The 19,848-nt window shown below is 42.2% G+C and overlaps 1 protein-coding gene across 1 annotated transcript in view; it reads right to left on the bottom strand.

Moving 5' to 3' along the window:
• Positions 1 to 19,848, bottom strand: part of LOC124607028 (zinc transporter ZIP13 homolog) — a 195,475-nt gene that overhangs the window by 37,140 nt on the left and 138,487 nt on the right. The window contains exon 2 of the mRNA XM_047139193.1: positions 3,854 to 3,967. Coding sequence (XP_046995149.1) covers positions 3,854 to 3,967 — 114 coding nt within the window. The remainder of the gene's footprint in view (positions 1 to 3,853; positions 3,968 to 19,848) is intronic.

Genomic DNA, 19,848 nt, shown 5'->3' with positions numbered 1-19,848 from the left:
AGCGAAAATTTAGTAAGCTAAGAACTTCGGTGGGCAGTGGCCATAAGGGGCTGACATGTCATCCTGAGTCAAGTTAATCAATTTTTGAATGCTTTCGTTATCAGCTTCCACGTTTTCTTATTGTCTTGGTCAGTATGACAATGCACGAAGATCGTCAACTTGACGCAGAACGACACCCTGATTTTAGGATGGTTGAAAATAACCAATGACCGAAAGCGGAAGTACTTAAAACAGTGGTTATAAGTAGATATGCTGGTTTTGCGCTGTAACTTATCAAGTTTTTTTTTTATTTTTTGTGATGGATTCTCAGATTGGAGTATTACACGTGATACCAACGCTCTCAGTTGCTACGTCTCTGCGATGACTGTAGCCATGTCGGCCCCCACCACATCTCACTGTGGAGTGACGCACGTGCATCATCGGTAACAGAATTATCACGGGATGTAGTCTGTGTTGAGACTGGGATGCGTCATACCTCACAGAGACGTTGTGTTCTCCGCTTCTTCAAACACATCTCCTTTAGAAAATCTGTTAATTGCTGCGTCATCAATGCGTTCGTTTTCTAGCTTCACGGTTCTAATATTGGAAGAGCTTTTGGGACACTTAGACGGTAGTTGTGAGTGCATTATCAAGTTCGCCGTGAAGTGGACAAAGAGTGCTTCCTAGGGATGTAGCATGCTGAAAAGTTGACGGAAAACTTAGTGTGAACAAGAAAGCCAAATCATGCGGTTCTGTATCTGTATAGCCTCAGATACCAGCACCAAACACAGGCGTAAAATGTCCTGGTGAATTCAGTACACTGTGAAAGAATCATACTTGTCGCCGAAAATCTGTGCTATGAACGGATTCACCAGTGTGAAGTATCCAACAGAAAAGTTTACAAACATCTCATGCTTTATTGACAACAATAGGCCATAGAGCTTGGGTTTCTTCAGTTTTGTAACTAGAACGCTAATGAAGAGAAATGACATTAAAACAGCCTTTCGGTCTTCACAAATAAAAGGGAAATCCTGGGTCTTGCCAATGACTAGCCGTGCAAATGCACACAAGTCTACAGCGGACAGAAAGATCACACTACAAAGCATTGGCATCGGAAGGTACATGAAAGTTATATACTAACACATTTATTCTTATTAGTACATAATATCATTTATACCAACATGTTTTAGCAATAACAGCAACAAGCGAGCAGCAGATACGGAGTGTGTTTCGAAACCACTGAGCACCGCGAAGGCCACATTAGCAGAACTCAAACAGTTCCTAGACGATGTAACAAGGGACAGTGATGATTAGAACCAGATAATTCAATTCAATATCTAAATTAGTTCAATAACTCTGTACAGGGCTTGTTTCCAATATTTTTCTTCCAAGTAGGGTGGAGATCCAAAGAAGCTAGTGCATCATACCGTCCTGGGCCCGCTGTTAAGTTGTATCTGAGGGTGGATTATGTATAGGAGTCTTAAACTGTCCCTGACGACAACGAAAACGTTTACATTTACACGAAGTGATAACTAATGTTACTTTAAAGGTCGGGCAACCTCAGCCAAAATTCCACTTGGTTATTAAAACTTCCGCATTGGCTGTCAACATACTTTTTAGTAAACGACACTACCGGTTACGCATTAATAAAGATGTATATTCAGGTGATGTGGCCTGCGGAGCACCATATCGTTGACAGCTTACTGTGCTAATTATGGTGTCTACGGCGTGGTGATCCGCTCTCCCAATCAGTTTACTAATGAACTACCGTTTTTAGCGTGCTATCTGTTTCTATCCTGACGATGAACGATGAGAATTGGCTCTAAGCAATCACTATGCCGCACCATGATTATTTAAAAAACCTATCACCTGAAGGTGCATCTCGATTAATGCGCAAGTGGTAATGACTTTTTAATGAAAGTATTTTAACAGAAAGTGCGCAAGATTTTATTCATCATGATAATTAGTGAAGAGGCATAGAATCGAATCGGGTAGAAAAGAAATGTGTGGCTCAAGTTGCCCAAAAGAAAAGATTATTGACTGCGTTTCACCCCTTCCTGTTCAAATCGCGAACAATCCGCGGGAAGCACATTTCCGTGTGAGCTCGATTCTCTCTAATTTTACCTGTACTATATTTTCGCAAGATACACGTTGGCCGAAGCAATATATTGACTGACTCTTCCATGGACGTAGCCTGAAGTTCTATAAGCTAATATATTCGTGGCTGGGTTACACTTCCTGATGCTTCTTCTACTGAATCTGTCAAGCATCTGCCTTTCTACAATTAGTTTTATGTGATTGTTCCATTTTAAAACACTCTTTACGCCTACCATACATATTTAATGTATGTGGCTGCTTCCAGTGATTGTTCTGCAATCGTGTGATCTTACAGTAATGGGCCTTCCTACCTATTTATGTGCAATATGATACATTTGTTTATGTTCAGTATCAGCTGTCAATCGAATGGTTCGAATGGCTCTAAGCACTATGGGACTTAACATCTGAGGTCATCAGTCCCCTAGAACTTAGAATTACTTAAACCTAACTAACCTAAGGACATCACACACATCCATGCCCGAGGCAGGATGTGAACCTGCGAGGCTGTCAATCCTTGCACCAAGCTTTTATCCTGTGCAGGCTTCCTGAACTTTACCACATTTTTCTAAGGGTTGGGACGTCTCCGTTTACAGTGCTGAAAAAATTTAAACTTTCGTATCAAATCTGTTTTATTCTGCCTCGTAGCGAAACATTACAGGGAAAAAAGGTTTTTGTCTTTTCAAACGTGACGATTAATCTGCTAACTTTTCAGGGGAAAAATAGTCTTGCTCAAAAGTGGCTCATCTTGCAACTGTGAGTTTCGGTATAAAACAGGTAAGTTGTTTACTACTGTGTATTACCAAAAAATTGCAAAATTTGTTCTATCCCACTATTTTGGACTATCTGGTTCTTAAAACCGCCCATTTTTTCTTGAGGTTTTTCCTCCCAACGTATTTTGAATATCCTGCGTTGACTTTTAAGTTGGCAACAGATACTCAGATGTTTCACTCTTCTTATAGTGTTGTGGTATACCAGCCTTCTATCATCATGAGTTGTCTGTTTTGTGTTGGAATGTTTTCACGTTGAGCAAAGAATCTAAAACAATGGGGTAAAACAAAAATCATAATTTTTTTGTACTGCACAGTAGTAAACACCTCAAAGTTCTATTTTTGTACTAAAACTCTCAGTGCTACGATGATCTGCTTTTGGGCTAGATCATCTTAAACATTAGGTAATTAGTCATCATTTTTGAAACCGCATAAAGATTAACAACACCTACACCAATTGAGTTTATATTGCAAAATAGTTTCGCTAACAAGACACAATAAAACAAACTGATATGAAAGTAAGTTAACGGGCAGCTTTGAGGTGACATTACATGGTGCTCCTAATTAGGGAACTGTACCTCACTCGGTAAATACGGAATCGTTATAGGTTCACTTTTTTGTCCGTCTGTCATTCCGACTGTTCAAAACCTTTTTTCTTCTACAGGAACGTGTAGACGTATCAAAATGAAATTTAAAAATTTAAAGTCACATATTAAGGCTTGCGGACCCTTGACGATGCAAAAACGTAAAGCTTCTAAGTCAATGAAGTCAGAACATACGACCATATAAGCCATATATGTTGGTACTCGCAAACTCAACTCATCAAAATGTACACGGTGCTTACCGCTGACCTATAAATCTATCGCTTTCGATATTCTGCACTAAGTATAGAATATTCGACGTATCGATAATTTACATACAGATGACAAATATCTATATTTTTTACCCGTCCCTGCTTCGGACTGAATGAAATAACTATAAAAAGCAGTAGAGTAAGTTAGGCAACTCACCGAGTCGAAGCGCTTCCCGGCTCCAGATGTCTGGCAGCAGGTGCAGGAACACATCGCCCAGCAGACAGCCCACTGCGAAGCTCAGCAGCACCTTGAGCGTCCGCGAGCCCCCCTCTGCAACAACACACACTGCCAATCACGTCCGTGCTCTCCTAGTAAGCATTTCCTTAACTGTTTCAAACAGAACAAACAGATGAAAGTACCAAAAAAACGTAACTGACTCAAATGCGCGCGCGCGCGCGCGCACACACACACACACACACACACACACACACACACACACACACACACACACACACAGAGAGAGAGAGAGAGAGAGAGAGAGAGAGAGAGAGAGAGAGAATACAGTTGTTGCTGCTACGATCCGTCGTTTACAGACCATCACACGTTTCATCAGGCACCTCTACCTAGATGTGTTTGACAACCGTCAACGGCCTTGCCCGCAGGGGTAACACAGGTTTCCGGCAGATAAGCGAAGTTAAGCGCTGTCGGGCTTTGCTAGAACTTTGATGGGTCCGGAACCGTCGGGCGCCGTTGGCAAGCAGAGTGCACTCAGCCCGAGGCATGAACCAACGTTTGTTAGGTTCTTTTTTCCAGATTTTGTATCTTCCTATATTTCCCAAAGTTAGACGCAGAATTTCCCAAAGAAAGCAACATCTGAAATAAATGCTAGGCAGTCAACGACTCGAAATAATGTCACAACGTATTGAAATAACATCGGCCTTGAAAATAGAATGATACGTATACAAGTGCCTGCGAAATTCTTTTAATCCGTTTATCCGCACACTGATATATTTACATTTCTCTCAGCAAGAGATTTTTTTTTTTAATGTGCTGTTGGGTTTTATAGTCTCGGTTCATCCAGTTTGATTTGGCCCACTGCCTCCATGCTGTCTGCAGCTCTAACTAGTGGGACATTCCAGGGGCATGAGACACTTCATACAGCTGCTCCTACTAACTATACTTTGTATTTTTGGCGCCCAGTACAAAAGCAGCAAATGCAGCGGCACGTGTTCACGCTCATTCGTACATTAGCACTTGATTTACGCGGAAGATGTTTCGTAGTAAGAAATGTTTAAGCCAGCTGAAGTGAAACCTAGAGGCAAAGGTAGGAAAAATGTAGCACGATAATAGATTCGCTGAAGTGCATACAAATATATTGGGTTTGTTGTAAATAATGGAATATTTGTATTAGGAATAAGTAAACTTTTCGCCGACACAAATGCTGTAGCGGTCCTAAAGATACTATCTGTAATCACTTAAATCTGTTGAGCGGCGCAATTGTAAAACAACGTGGACTAGATGCTAAATGATCTGTGAGCAGGCGAGGCAGATTTTCCCTCAATGGAAGAATAAATGTGGGATCTGTGGACTACTGGCCCATTACACGTCATTAACTCACCAGAAGACTGAAAGTGGGACTTTTTGGATTAAAATAAATTATTCATGAAGTAAATACTGTGTCTTTCTGTGCGTTTCTACGAAGTTTGCATAGTGTTATAGAAGATATTTATATTGATTTTTATTTTCCTTAAATATTTGGATTCCATTCATAGTACAGGACATGAACAAGGAAACAAGTGTATTATGTAAGATAAGCTATGTGGCGGAACCGTTTGCGATACGGAATCATGTTATCTCCCCGCCTCAGAAATCAAACAGCTTGTATTTTATAGCAGACAATTTCCACAGTTCTGTTACTTACGAAAGCCTTTCCTTATAACTCTTTCTGACCAAGGGTAGGTGGCAGTAAAGCGCAATGTGGCGAATTTGGTACGCCGATTACTCAAGAGCACAGCAAGGTGTAACAGATCTCTTCGAGTATGATGTCCAGTCGACGACGAGGTCAATAGTGGCGAATAGCAAGCTCTGAGTGGATATAGATTGGGAAGGAAACAGACTAAGGCCTCCTTTTGGAATCATCTGTCATTCGTCTCAAGTGATTATGGGAAATTAATAAGCATCTAAATCGGGAAGATGTTTGTGCAGTCGGGGACTTGCACCCCTCTCCCCCAAATCAACGCCTCCACGATCGGACAGTGTCCACTTGCATACACTACTCCTCCATTTGTACGCCTTACGGCGTGTGACAGAGGGTACTTCCGACACCCACTTCTCTGCTCCATTCGTGAATGATGAGAAAAACTATTAATAATAAACCTCCGAATGACCTCGAGTTTCTCAGATTTTTCACGTCTGGATCATTTCATGAGATGTTTGAGGAGGAAGTAATATAGTATTTTGACTCCTCTTTGGAATGTACCCTGTCTGCGGAGCACAACTCTTCACAATGAAAGAAAATAAGTTTCATTCGAATGCTGACGTCAATTCTTGAAGCATAGAGCAACCCCTTCCAGTATTTCTCCTCTGTATCCATATTCTTGAACACAGTTGCGTTCTTTTCTCTTTGTTCATTAGCCTCTGATTTTGCTGTGCTCGGCAACGATACATCAAATAACGCATTTTTTTTTATTTTCCTGAACGTCGGAAACTGGAACAGGAAACAAATTACTGCAGACCTTCTATCACGTGCCAGCCACCTGGCCCCATTGCCTGCTAGTCCTACAGTCATGAGAGCTATCGAGCAAACGTACAACTTTTAACTGGATCCGTGTGACATGGCCTTAATGAAGTAAGTGGAAATGAAGAGGCCGGGACTAGGGAGAGGGCCTGTCGCGCCCTCCGTTATCACGAGACCACTAACTCTGACACCGTTGCCGCTTTCCATTATTTTCCAACTCCAATTCTGGGAGTTGAGTGCGCGCGCGTTGGACACTGTCGCGTAGGCAATAAAAAAACGACCTTATGGAGCATTGGACCAGCTTTGCAATTGGATCGCCGGCCGGGGTGGCCGAGCGGTTCTAGGCGCTACAGTCGAACCGCGTGAACGCTACGGTCGCAAGTTCGAATCCTGCCTCGGGCAAGGATGTGTGTGGTGTCCTTAGGTTGGTTAGGTTTAAGTAGTTCTACGTTCTAGCGACAATGTTGACTGGAATACTCTCTTTCAAATTCTGAATGTGGCAGGGGTAAAATACAGGGAGCGAAAGGCTATTTACAATTTGTACAGAAACCAGATGGCAGTTATAAGGGTCGAGGGGCATGAAAGGGAAGCAGCGGTTGGGAAGGGAGTGAGACAGGGTTGTAGTCTCTCCCCGATGTTATTCAATCTGTATATTGAGCAAGCAGTAAAGGAAACAAAAGAAAAGTTTCGGAGTAGGTATTTAAATCCTTGGAGAAGAAATAAAAACTTTGAGCTTCGCCGATGACATTGTAATTCTGTCAGAGACAGCAAAGGACTTGGAAGAGCAGTTGAACGGAATGGATAGTGTCTTGAAAGGAGGATATAAGATGAACATCAACAAAAGCAAAACGAGGATATGGAACGTAGCCGAATTAAATCGGGTGATGCTGAGGGAATCAGATCAGGAAATGAGACACAAAGTAGTAGATGAAATCTGCTATTTGGAGAGCAAAATAACTGATGATGATCGACGTAGAGAGGATATAAAATGTAGACTGGCAATGGCAAGAAAAGCGTTTCTGAAGAAGAGAAATTTGTTAACATCGAGTATAGATTTAAGAGTCAGGAAGTCATTTCTGAAAGTATTTGTATGGAGTGTGGCCATGTATGGAAGTGAAACATGGACGATAAATAGTTTAGACAAGAAGAGAATAGAAGCTTTCGAAATGTGGTGCTACAGAAGAATTCTGAGGATTAGATGGGCAGATCACATAACTAATGAGGAGGTATTGAATAGAATTGGGGAGAAGAGGAACTTGTGGCACAACTTGACTAGAAGAAGGGATCGGTTGGTAGGACATATTCTGAGGCATCAAGGGATCACCAATTTGGTACTGGAGGGCAGCGTGGAGGGTAAAAATCGTAGAGGGAGACCAAAAGATGATTACACTAAGCGGATTCAGAAGAATGTAGGCTGCAGTAGGTGCTGGGAGACGAAGCTTGCACGGGATAGAGTAGCATGGAGAGCTGCATCAAACCAGTCTCAGGACTGAAGACCACAACAACAAGTTCTAGGGGACTGATGACCTCAGAAGTTAACTCCCACAGTGTTCAGAGCCATATTTTTGCAATTGGATCAAGACATTCCAGCACACAGAATTCAACATATAATTTTTGACTGGAGGAAGTTGTGAGATGTGAAAGCAACTACGAGCGCAATCCGAGTGAGAATGTTGGAGGGCTGTTGCTGTTCACATTTAATATACTGTTTGGTGTGGTGGTAATAAATTACACACAGAAATCCTCACCGTGATTCAGCCACTCTACTAGTGGAAAAAAAACTAAACTACTCCCGAACAGGCCGGGTAGGCCCAACGGTACCGATCAGCCGCCGTGTCATCCTCAGCCCAGCGTCACTAGATGCGGATATGGAAGGGCATGTGGTCGCTACACCGCTCTCCCGGCCGTATGTCAATTACCGAGACCGGAGCCGCTACTTCTCAATCAAGTAACTTCTCAGTTTGCTTCACTAGGGCTGGCTCAGTGCATCCCGCCTGCCAACAGCGCTCGTCCGACCAGGTGGTCAACCATCTAAGTGCTAGCTCAGCCCCACAGTGCTTAACTTCGGTGATCTGACAACAATCGGTGTTACCACAGCGGCAAGGCCGTTGGCCTCTATTAGTGAAAATCGTATCAAAATCCCTACAGCCGTTCCTGAGAGTAGCCGTCACATACAGATAGAACATTCTGCGACGGATTTTATGTTATAAATTAAGATCCAGAGACGGTCTTGTGGATAACGTCGGAAGCTCCGCAAGTCTGTTCACAGACGATGCTGTATAGGGAAGTCACAACGACAGGAAAAGCGCTGAAAGACCCGCCAAGGACCGACGCTTGGTTCTGTTAGTAAAACTAAACATTAACAAAAGTAACGTATTGTACACAAGATTCAATTATTACTGGACACACGATTGGCGATTAATCAACGAAAACAGTAATAACCATTTAATATCCAGGAGTATGCTTATGGTGTAAAACTAATTTACGAAAAAATATGTAAGCCAGACAGAATTCACCGATGACTAAAGTAGGTCACAAAACGCTCATTTGACTGATTCCTGATTACTGCTCGTCAGTCTGGGATCCTTAATGGGCTGATTTTATAGAGACGATCCAAAGAAGAGCAGCGCGTTTTGTAACGAGGTCCTGCAATCAGCATCATCGAAATGCTCATCGCAGAATCTAAACGCGATTCTTATCTATATGAATTAATCAAAGCTATACTTTATTTCATTATTCCCCTGTGGAACCATTCGCTGTACTAAAAAAACAGTGTGGGGTTAAGTTCCAACCAAGAGTCTTTCTAGCGTGGTTGCGCTCTCGTCTGAACCGACGGGACTCCTGATTGGCCAACGCTGACAACATTCAAACAATCTTACAAGGAACATAGCATCGGATCTTCATTCCATCATAAAAAACATGCGAACCTCCCCACAGGACAACTGGCTAGCAGTCAGCAGCGCCATCGCGCAAACTCGCAGGATAACTCGCTCCGTGTGACACGCGCCCCGCCTTCGCCGCCACCGCGCCCTCGAGTCTCACGACGACGTGACGCCGTTCTATCTATACGCTTGCTCCGCGACGGTCAGCTATGGTCGCAATGCGGCCCATCAAGAATAAATAGACTTCGCACTCTCACATTTAAAGCAGGCGAGACACACCGTCGCCTGTATTCCAGTCTGCCCGCCAACTGATTCGCAAATCAAAGGTCTCAAATACAAAACCAGTCCCTGACAAATAATCTCATGTAATTCGGATACAGGTAACTCACGCGGAGAGCAACGGCAGCGTTGCTATGGGTTGCAGGAATCTTGTTTTTGGTGACAACGAAGGGCAAGTGCTGCATAATTACGAACTTCATCAAAGGAGTCTTAGCTGGTAACGTATTGAGCGTACTGGCTACACTAAGCCAGATCTACCAAAGAAACTTAATCAAATAATGGGAACTCCAGGTAGGAATGTCAACAATGTAAGAAAAGACAGATTTCTGCTCACCGTAAAGAAGACACGTCCAGCTGCAGACACGCACAATTGAAAGACACCCGCATATAGCTTTCGGCCACAGCCTTCGTCAATAACACACACACACACACACACTCCACTGTTACGACTACGAGTTGTTCTTTCGTTCTTCGATCGTCGAATATTGAAGTAGAGAAGAGCCTACATTCTGCATCTGCATACACTATTTGATCAAAAGTATTAGGTCATCCCTATCAGTGAGGACCTGGCCACTTACATCACGAGAGGCGAACCCGCCAGCAGAAAAGGACGCGGGTAGTATTGTGTTTTAACTATGGAAGCAGGAACAGTAGAGTGAGTCCGTCACGTGGCCTCTTTGGATGCCACCTGAGTTATTTCATTCTTCTAAAGCTGCCCCAGTCGACTGTTGATGTTAATGCGCAGTGAAAATGCGAAGGGACAACTGCAGCTAGAACAAGACCAGACAGATCTCATGTAATAGTGGACAGCGATCTTCGAGCATCGCGCCGGTCGTTATAAAACAAATCGTACGATATCAGTAAACAGGACCACTCGTGTGTTCCGAAGTGCTATTACCAGTCTAGTTAGCACAATGATTGTGGGCGCCCAGTTCCTCTCATAACCTACGCATTTCTGTGCTCAGAGCTAAACGACGCTCGACGTGGTGTAAAAGTGACGGCACTGGACAGTGGATGACTAAAAGGAGTGATCTGAAGTGATGAATCACGTTATATCCTTTGGCAATACGACGACAGGGTTTGCGTTTGGCTAATGCCTGGAGCACGTTACCTGCCATCATGTGTAGCGCCAACAGTGATGTAAGAAGGAGGTGATGTTACAGTATGGAGGTGTTTCTCGTGGTTAGGATGTGGTCCCCTTATTGCTGTTACAAAAGCCAAACTGCAGAACTAAAGTTAACGAGACGTGTGTATTCCAACGAAAGAAACAGAAATGCAAGTGTTGTGTGTCAGAAGATTGATATGGACAAATTAGGACGCATTTGTAACAGCAGACGTAACATTTCCCCCCAAATGCTAAATACGAAGAAGTTCAACTACATGCTCGATTCAACAATCTACTTTAGCTTTCACAATATGAATTTAAAACCACCATATACTTAGTATCAGGCCCATGTTCCGTCGACGAGCCGACGATCAGTTAGCAAAATAAACAGGCAGCCTACAACAATATTGTCGGCATTTGTTTAATTTTAACGTTTAAACATCATAAAGAGATTCAAAACTCATTTGAAGTGAAATATATAGGACTGCAACGAAGAGATGGAACAGTACTTAGAAAACTGAAATCGTACTCTCAACTTAAAGTTTGCTCGTTTATAATTATGTTCGCGAGGTGTTCCTAAATTTTCATTTGTCTCAGGGTATGCTCTCTTAATTAAGACAGTGGCTGACACCTTCTCTATCTTTAACACAATATGTCAGTACTCAGTTTCGAGTGACTCCAGTGACCAACACAATATATGGAAAACGAGGGGAAAAAATAAAAATAAAAAATGAACAGAAAACGTCAGGTCGTTTTCTCCCTCCCTAGTCAAGGTAGAAATGAACGAGGAGTGATAATCATGTACCCTGTTGCCTCCTACTCCATCAGAGTCCACTGTCTGTTACTATTAAGGCTCTGCGCTCGGATGCTACAACACTATAGTACGACGTATGCAGTAATGGCATTCGAGACAAATACCATTCTGTAGTCTCACAATCGCTGTAGGCTGTATTGCAAATTCTTCGCAGATTAAGGCTGTGGGCCTCACTGAAACTTACAAACCAGACCTTCCCTTTTTATTGGCCAAGCTCTTACAGATTTATTGCTCATAAGTACCCGAATACCTCAGTGTGGGCACTGATCGCGAGGGACTGAGATAGAGTCCTAAGCGGACACACAATATTAACCCTTTGGGTTGGCAGCATGAGAATATCAACTGCTGGAAGTTCCCTCATGCGATTCTCCTAAGGGATGTTAACGGTCTTCATGGTGGAACAACAGGGCAGTTCTAGAGGGGCAGTGTCGGGGAGCAGACGAGTCGTGCTGGCGTCTATGTGAAGGGCGAGCACCGTTTCCGACGCCGGGTTCGCACAACACTAACGTTACTGACGCCACAGGAAAACCACGTTTGAGTATTCAGATAAACTCTCCGTGAGCAATTGTTTCTCCGACTTCTCCCGCGTTCAACGGCGGTCTCTTATGCTCATCTCACCATAGCCTGTGAACTGAAAGTTATCAAGCATGCAGTTCTTCTCTGGATTCCTGTGCTCATAATTTTTATTTGTTATTAATTTATTTATTTTTTGCATAGCCAGCCCAAATAACAGATTGTGTGTTGCTACCCTCACCAATCTTGTAGCTCTGGAATCGGTGGACATGACAAAGCTATTGTCCAACGCTGCCATTAGGATACTAGCGATGTCCTTTAATGCAGAGCTCAAGTCTATTTCTGTTATTGTATTTACTCTTTCGAAGGAATCATCTAGTATTATTACCTGACGGCCTTATTTTCGCTCAATTATTTCAACAAGCAATTCAGACAAAGTCTGTCCAAGACTAGGTTAACAAGGAGAGGTCTCCACGGGTGCGACTAACTTTTTGAACCCATGTGTATAGTTGTGTACGTTCGGGTTCCAGCTATCACATCCCGCAGCCATTCCCCGTGGTTGTCCCTCGTTTGCAAGTAATCGACGAAAAAAACTTTCGTAATTTCGTATGATAGTTTAATGCTTTAAAAATAGAAGCATTATGCAGGCTAGTTGTATAGCGTAATCGTTCGAATACGTAACTTATATGCAGAAGATTCTACATACGAATCCCGAAGGGTAGCTATAAATTTTTTTTTTTCAAATCTTTATCGAAATGAATTGCCACATTTTTATATTTAATTAAATGGTTTACATTAATTTTTTATTTCTAATCAACTGTCACATTATTTTAGTCATAGTTTTAACTTTTTTATTTGCTTTCATTTTTTCTTACTTTCATTCTTTAACGTCTGGAATTGTAGTTCATGTGACTTTAATTATTATTATGTAGTAACGTCGATGCAATTGTTTTCCGTTTTTATCATCTCAATTTCTTGTCCATATTATTGTATTCATTATTTCTTTTCTTCATTTGGCATGAATTTTGTTTTATTTATAATTCTTTCTTTCCTTTGAATCTTCATCTGCTTCGGTTCTAGGCGCTACGGTCTGGAACCGCGCTACCGCTACGGTCGCAGGTTCGACTCCAGCCTCGGGCATGGATGTGTGTGCTGTCCTTAGATTAGTTAGGTTTAAGTAGTTCTAAGTTCTAGGGGACTGATGATCTCAGAAGTTAAGTCCCGTTAAGTCCCATAGTGCTCAGAGCCATTTGAACTATTTTTTTTTCCATCTGCTTTATTGTGTCTGTAGGCAACGGGAATTTATGAGGTAAATGCAAGCGCGACGATTACCGTCCAAAGAAGTATATCTTGTAATGAAAAATACCTTCTTAACACCATGGCACACTCAATATGAATAGATTATTTCTTGTTTCTCACCCATAGATCAGCATTGTCAGATTTTTAACTATTATGATAGATAAACAAAAACGACACATGCGCAAAGATTCAAAATAAAAAAATACGGAAAGGAAGAAAAGCGAGAGCCAACCAAAAAGTCAAAACGATGATTAAAACAATGAGATAAAGGATTAAAAATAAGAAAAATACAATCAACTGAACAAAAAAAATTTGGACATTCATTTCGATAAAGGCTTCAAAATAAAAAATTTAAACATACAGAACCTTCAGCATAAGAGTAATGTACCCCTCACCATTACGCTACGCCAATAGGCTATGCAATGCTATTTTTTGACGTTACAGGGCATCACGCGGAATTATGAGAGGTTTTTTCGTTGACTATTCGCAAACGAGGACACACCTGGGTGAATGGCTGGAGGCTGTGATACCTGGAACCCTAATCTACATCACTATATAGATGGTTTCAAAAACTCGGGATCACCCCCCGAGTACCTCTCCTACTGCCAAGCAACATGGCTTGGATTGTGTTAAAAGGTCATGGGCAGTGGACACAATCGAACGATGAGGGCAGCATCGAATAAGAGCCTACAGGTAAGGGGGTGAACGGCTTTGGCAGTAATGATGTTTGTGTACAAGATAACGCGGTCAGCAGACAGCCGTTCGTGGCGGCTTGTTGATGCCCAGAAGGGAGCGCTCACTGGTCGGGCCGCCCCCGCGACAGAAATAAACGTCAGCGCTTCGACCAGGAGGGCGACGCCGCCGCGGCGGCTGCCGAGGCGCCAGTGACTGCCCAGCACCACGCGCCGCGTCTCCGCACCCGCCTCGACTCCCGCAGCTCGACCAGCCTCCGCTCGCTCGACTCCGTGAGTCGACCGCTGGAAGTCGATCGCTACCGGCGACCACCCCTGCCGCCTAGCAACCACGCCAAGTGAGCAACCTGCTTCTTCTTCTGTCCTAACAGTGACATTGTTAGCGCCATTACCTAGGCACCAGCAACCCATTACATACAATCCGATCACTGTGAAAGATCTCGTCCCTAGTGTGAGTGCGAGCGTAAAGAAGCGAGGTAACTGAAACGAAAGTGACAGGTAACGGTGCATATAACCTTCGAGTCGCACGCACGTCACGACGTAGGCACGCGAGTGACGGATAAAAAGCTTTTATCCACAACTGTTATGGTGTGCTTCGAATTAGTTCGCGTATGAAGTTGCGACGTTTTTGGGAAGTACTGTGCCCAGGTAGCCACGAGAGCGTTCCATTTTCCACGGCGATAAGAGATCGCTTTAATATCTGAAAACTACAAAATTCATGCTGTAAATAAGAAATTTACCTATAGTATAGATCTGCAGAACGTATGTAACCCTCCCGCATATCTGTTATTCATTTTAATTAGAATCGGAATTTTTTCCGTTCGGGAAATAGTTTCAAACTTATCACGTCATATCTCCAAAACTACTGAACGCAACGAAATAATATTTGTTTCTTTAACTACCAAAGTATCTCATTCCGTAACGGACTAGGCGAAATTTTCTTATTACCAGGTAAACTTTCGTAAATGAGAACTGATCAGCACAATGTTTCGGAAAATGGCCGTGGTAACACGGTGGCAGCCGACAACGGCTTCCATTAGCCTATTGCTGGCGGGAGCTGTCAAAGCCGCTCCCTGTCAAGTAAATCGTACTGTAGCAACGCGGAAAAACTCAGTTGTGGTCTTCACAATCTAAGTGTGCATGATAACTTGTATCTTTACATGAAGTGACAAATACTAATTAGACATACAAATGTCTCTAGTCCGTGAAAAATCCCCTCCACTTCCCATGAAGGCACGAATTCTATCATACAAGATGAAGAAGTCGGAAGTTAGCACAGGCTAAATTAAAATAAAAAATACACAAGACGACAAAAGTCCTACTAGAATGATGTAATATGGGCTAACGCCATGCAATGAAAAGAATACGGATAACAGAGGACAGTATAATGTATTTGGCGGCGACGTTGTTTTCACGCTTTTCCTCTATTCTGTAAGCGATGTCTTCGCCTCCATTAGCTACTGTAAATAGAGACTGCCTTGAACGTCAATTTCCGGGCAATCTGCTCGCTGCAGTTGGCAGGATAAACTTCCGGCGCAGGAGCGATTGATCGTCATGGTGGTTTCCATTTACATTACGTAAGAAATTTCCACACTTAATTTCTAACATTACAGGAAACATGAGATATTCACTCACCGAAAAAAAATTTAATCGCTTGGGAAAATCTTACAATGTACAACACAAAACTCGATCGTTATATATGTAACAACTAGCTGACTCGGTGAACTCTGTTCCGCCTTAAAGCAAATAAATAACCATATTTTGGATGTTAAGTTCAATTTCTTATTAGGAAATACAAATAAAAAATTAAGTACTTTAATGATTCTTTATTCTTTGTTTTCTGGTGCATGCTTCCACTCTTCAATTAAATACCTTGTGATACACGACATTTTTTGTTTTATTATCAGGCGCAAGAACAAACAACGCAGGTGATCCTTCCGACCCGTGAACATGCCACATATAATTGACCATGTGAAAAACATGGATATTCCAGATTTAAATCACAAACTTTCAAGGATTGGCCTTGTGATTTGTTAATGGTCATGGCGAATGCAAGACGAATCGGAAATTGAAGTCTTTTAAACTCAACCGGCATATCGGTTGGGATCATCGGGATCCTCGGAATGAGAACTTCCTCACCTTCGAATTTCCCTTTGAGTATCGTCGCGTAAATAACATTTTTCATCAATTTACTCACCACCAAACGCGTACCGTTGCACAGTTTTGGTTGGTTTATGTTTCGAAGCATGATTACTACGGAGCCAACTTTTAGGCGTAAATTGTGCGGTGGTAAGCCAGGCACATCCAAGGAGTTTAAAAATTCAATTGGATAGTTGGTGGCTTCATCTTCATTTGTTACACAGTCAATAGATTTGAATGAATGCATTTTACCAATGATCTCATTCTGAATTATGTAGTTTAGGTCATCTACATCTTTATTCTTAGCCGCTAAAATTGCTCGCTCACTCAACCATTCATTACTTTTGTAGTTAGTAATGATGTTTGGGAATACTTTGTTGATAAGTTCGTCTTTCGATGAGACAAAGTCACAGAAATTATGAGGAAATGAAATCAATCCGCTTGATTCTTCGTCAGGTACTCGACCATTACCGATAGTCAGCAATTGCTCAGAGAAATCTTCAGCAGATTTATCATTAAGCAATGCAACTCTCATGTTTGTTGTCAGCTGAAATTCTTCACATGGCGCCATAGATTCAATGATTTGAGGCAAGCATTTATTTCGTCTGCAGCCGTTAATCTTGGAAGTAATGGCAGTGTTTGGCGGAAATCGCCAGACAGTAAAATCATTGTTCCTCCAAAGCATCTCGAGTCATTGCGTAGATGTTTCAATATTCGGTTAAGTGCCTCTAATGCATGATTATGCCATTGTGCATTCGTCCCAGATGATACATACTGATACTTAACCAAGGCGTTTAGCTGTCATTTGCGTTTTGTTATTCCATGCGTTTTATAGCGATAGAACGAGGTCCTATGTCCGTCTCCTGGTTCTAAGCTACCACTCCATCAATTTTCAGCCAAATCGGCCCAGTCGTTCTTGAGTTATAAATAGTGTAACTAACACGACTTTACATATATACATATGGCTGTCTTTACCGCAACTTTTACGGTTGTAATTGTAGACTGGTTCTTAGAATATTCTCCGCTGCTGTTTGAAGATTTATACTATACCGCTTGTCAGTGACGCTTATTTGCAAAGTACGATCTGAAAACACAATTCATACACAACTATTTTTTCCATCATCAAACCTGTTACAAAGTGCAGTGTTCTTTTCCATTTACATATGCTCCTATCTTTTACGGACTTGTAAATGTCACAAGCCACTCTGCTTATAGTGAAGCTACTGTTAGCTAAAGAGAGGGAAGTCGACGTCGCCCTTTCATAACGTACTCATGAGTAGTGGGCAAAAGCGATAAAGAAGCGCCGGTGTGCGTCATCAACTTCCACAGCAACATGTATACCACGTGTCTCCTTGCAAAGATTTCAGAGGTAATTTCTATTTTTACAGCCTCTCCTAAAAGAAAAATTAAAAATCTGTTCCTTCTTGAATAACCTTATACATTATCACATAATTATACAGGGCATAGACTGCAAAAATGACGCCAAACCTTCTCAATGCTGTGCTCATTACTTTCGAAGATAACATACAGCATAAAGGTATTTCAAATAAAGAACGTAACGTGCTGGCTCCACTCCTGCGAATTATTTAGCAGGCTTTGCGCTACGCTTCCAGGTCTCTGTTAGACGAAGTATTGACAGAATACGCATTTAATACTCTTTACGGTCTCAACGTTCGGACAATGCAAGTACTGCCAATTCGCAAGGACAAAAGAGAAAAAACTTGCAGAGGTTACTGAACTTCTGTCAAGTGCTAAAATATTTGTATGGCTGTTTACAGTAACTAGATTTTACGAACCACCCCCAATCGCCGACTGCCATGAACGACACAACAATATTTGTATGGCTGTTTACAGTAACTAGATTTTACGAACCACCCCCAATCGCCGACTGCCATGGACGACACAACAGTACACACTCGCTAGGAAACTGATCAACGTGGTGCTTACAGCACTCGCATCCTGATGGTTGCCGGCCGGTGTGGCCGAGCGGTTCTAGGCGCTTCAGTCCGGAATCGCGCTGCTGCTACGGTCGCAGGTTCGAATCCTGCCTCGGGCATGGATGCGTGTGATGTCCTTAGATTAGTTAGGTTTAAGTAGTTCTAAGTTCTAGGGGACTGATGACCTTAGATGTTAAGTCCCATAGTGCTCAGAGCCATTTGCATGGAATGTGATTCAATCTCTACCAGGGCATCGAAATATAGATCTTTTCCCCCTATCTCTCCACGTGAATGTCAGGACGCTTACTCTAAGTACTGTAAGTCGTAACATATTTCCTTTCACATCCTTTTCCCACTGAATAAGTGTAATTAATGAAACGTGAAGAATGATAGTACACAGGTACGATTGATGGCGGATGGTAACGCCCGCGCGCGAGAAAGCGAGAGCGACTTTCTGACAGCACGGCAGCAACAACAAAATGAATGCTATTTGTGTCGAAAATAGATGGTTTATGGAATTCTGCGCCAACACCACAGAAAAATGTGGAGCTCGGAATAAAACAAATGAACTCTTCAAAATCTGTGTAAGCACATAAACAAAGATACCGCAACCATAACAGTAGTTTACAACGCTGGTACAAAGAAAAGCTGTCAACATGAAGGTGCTTCGAACACCACAAAGTGTTATTTGGCACTGTTCTATTGGCATTAGCGAGCAACTGCCTTACTTCAGTTCACTCAGCTAGCTTTAATGGAACCCTGTCATTTATTACGGCACAAGAACGGCGGCAGAAATTTATTTTTTCACATACACTTTTACCAGAGATTATGTTCACTTTAGCTACCATGAATAAAATCATAGGAACAAAACGAGTTTCCATTCCAGGCCTTTTCATTTGTAGTCTGACACTTAATATAGCTATGAAGCCATACTGCAGATGAAAACGACACGATAATAAGCAGAAACATTTTGAAAAGGCCAGAATCTTTTTTCCAATCACCACAGCATTATAAGCAATTGTGAACTGAGCCAAAATCAACTTCCTCTTTCGTGTAAGATAAAGAAACCACTTCCAATACTTCACAATTCAAAAACATGTGTTTATTGGTGTGACAGTCACTACATCTTTCCAGAAAATACAACAATGGTGATATTCTGCTCAATGGATACGAGGGTGGTTCAAATGGCTCTGAGCACTATGGGACTCAACATCTTAGGTCATAAGTCCCCTAGAACTTAGAACTACTTAAACCTAACTAACCTAAGGACATCACACACACCCATGCCCGAGGCAGGATTCGAACCTGCGACCGTAGCAGTCCCGCGGTTCCGGACTGCAGCGCCAGAACCGCTAGACCACCGCGGCTGGCATACGAGGGTGGATTATGTAAAAACATATGTTAGTGTCGTTCCGCATTTCTGTGTCTTAACTTTATTATCATAATACGAAAAATCTTGTAGATAGGTGTAAGCATTTTTAAATTCAGACCAACAAGGTGAGCGTTAACCTGTCAGCAAAATGTTTGCGAGTATGAAGTGGAGTAATGTGGTTTTACTGGGAGATTTTTTTCTTCTCTTATCATCTCTTTTCATCGTCATCATCAATAATAATAATAATAATCTTTTGCTGTTCGCTTGTTAAGTACCTTAATATTTGTTTTAATTACAAAAATGAGTCTAACTTTTAAAAAGTAATAGTGTGTTTTTCTCCTTTGACATACACAACAAACTCTGATGTGCACATATCCCTCTTCGCAATAAGTTAACATATTATACTTGGCATCGAATGGCTGCAACTTCGGCGATTGCCAGC

Source organism: Schistocerca americana, chromosome 3 (assembly GCF_021461395.2).
Source record: "Schistocerca americana isolate TAMUIC-IGC-003095 chromosome 3, iqSchAmer2.1, whole genome shotgun sequence".
Lineage (NCBI taxonomy): Eukaryota > Metazoa > Arthropoda > Insecta > Orthoptera > Acrididae > Schistocerca > Schistocerca americana.
The sequence above is the reverse complement of the archived record's forward strand: the minus strand, read 5'-3'. Positions and strand labels throughout refer to the sequence as shown.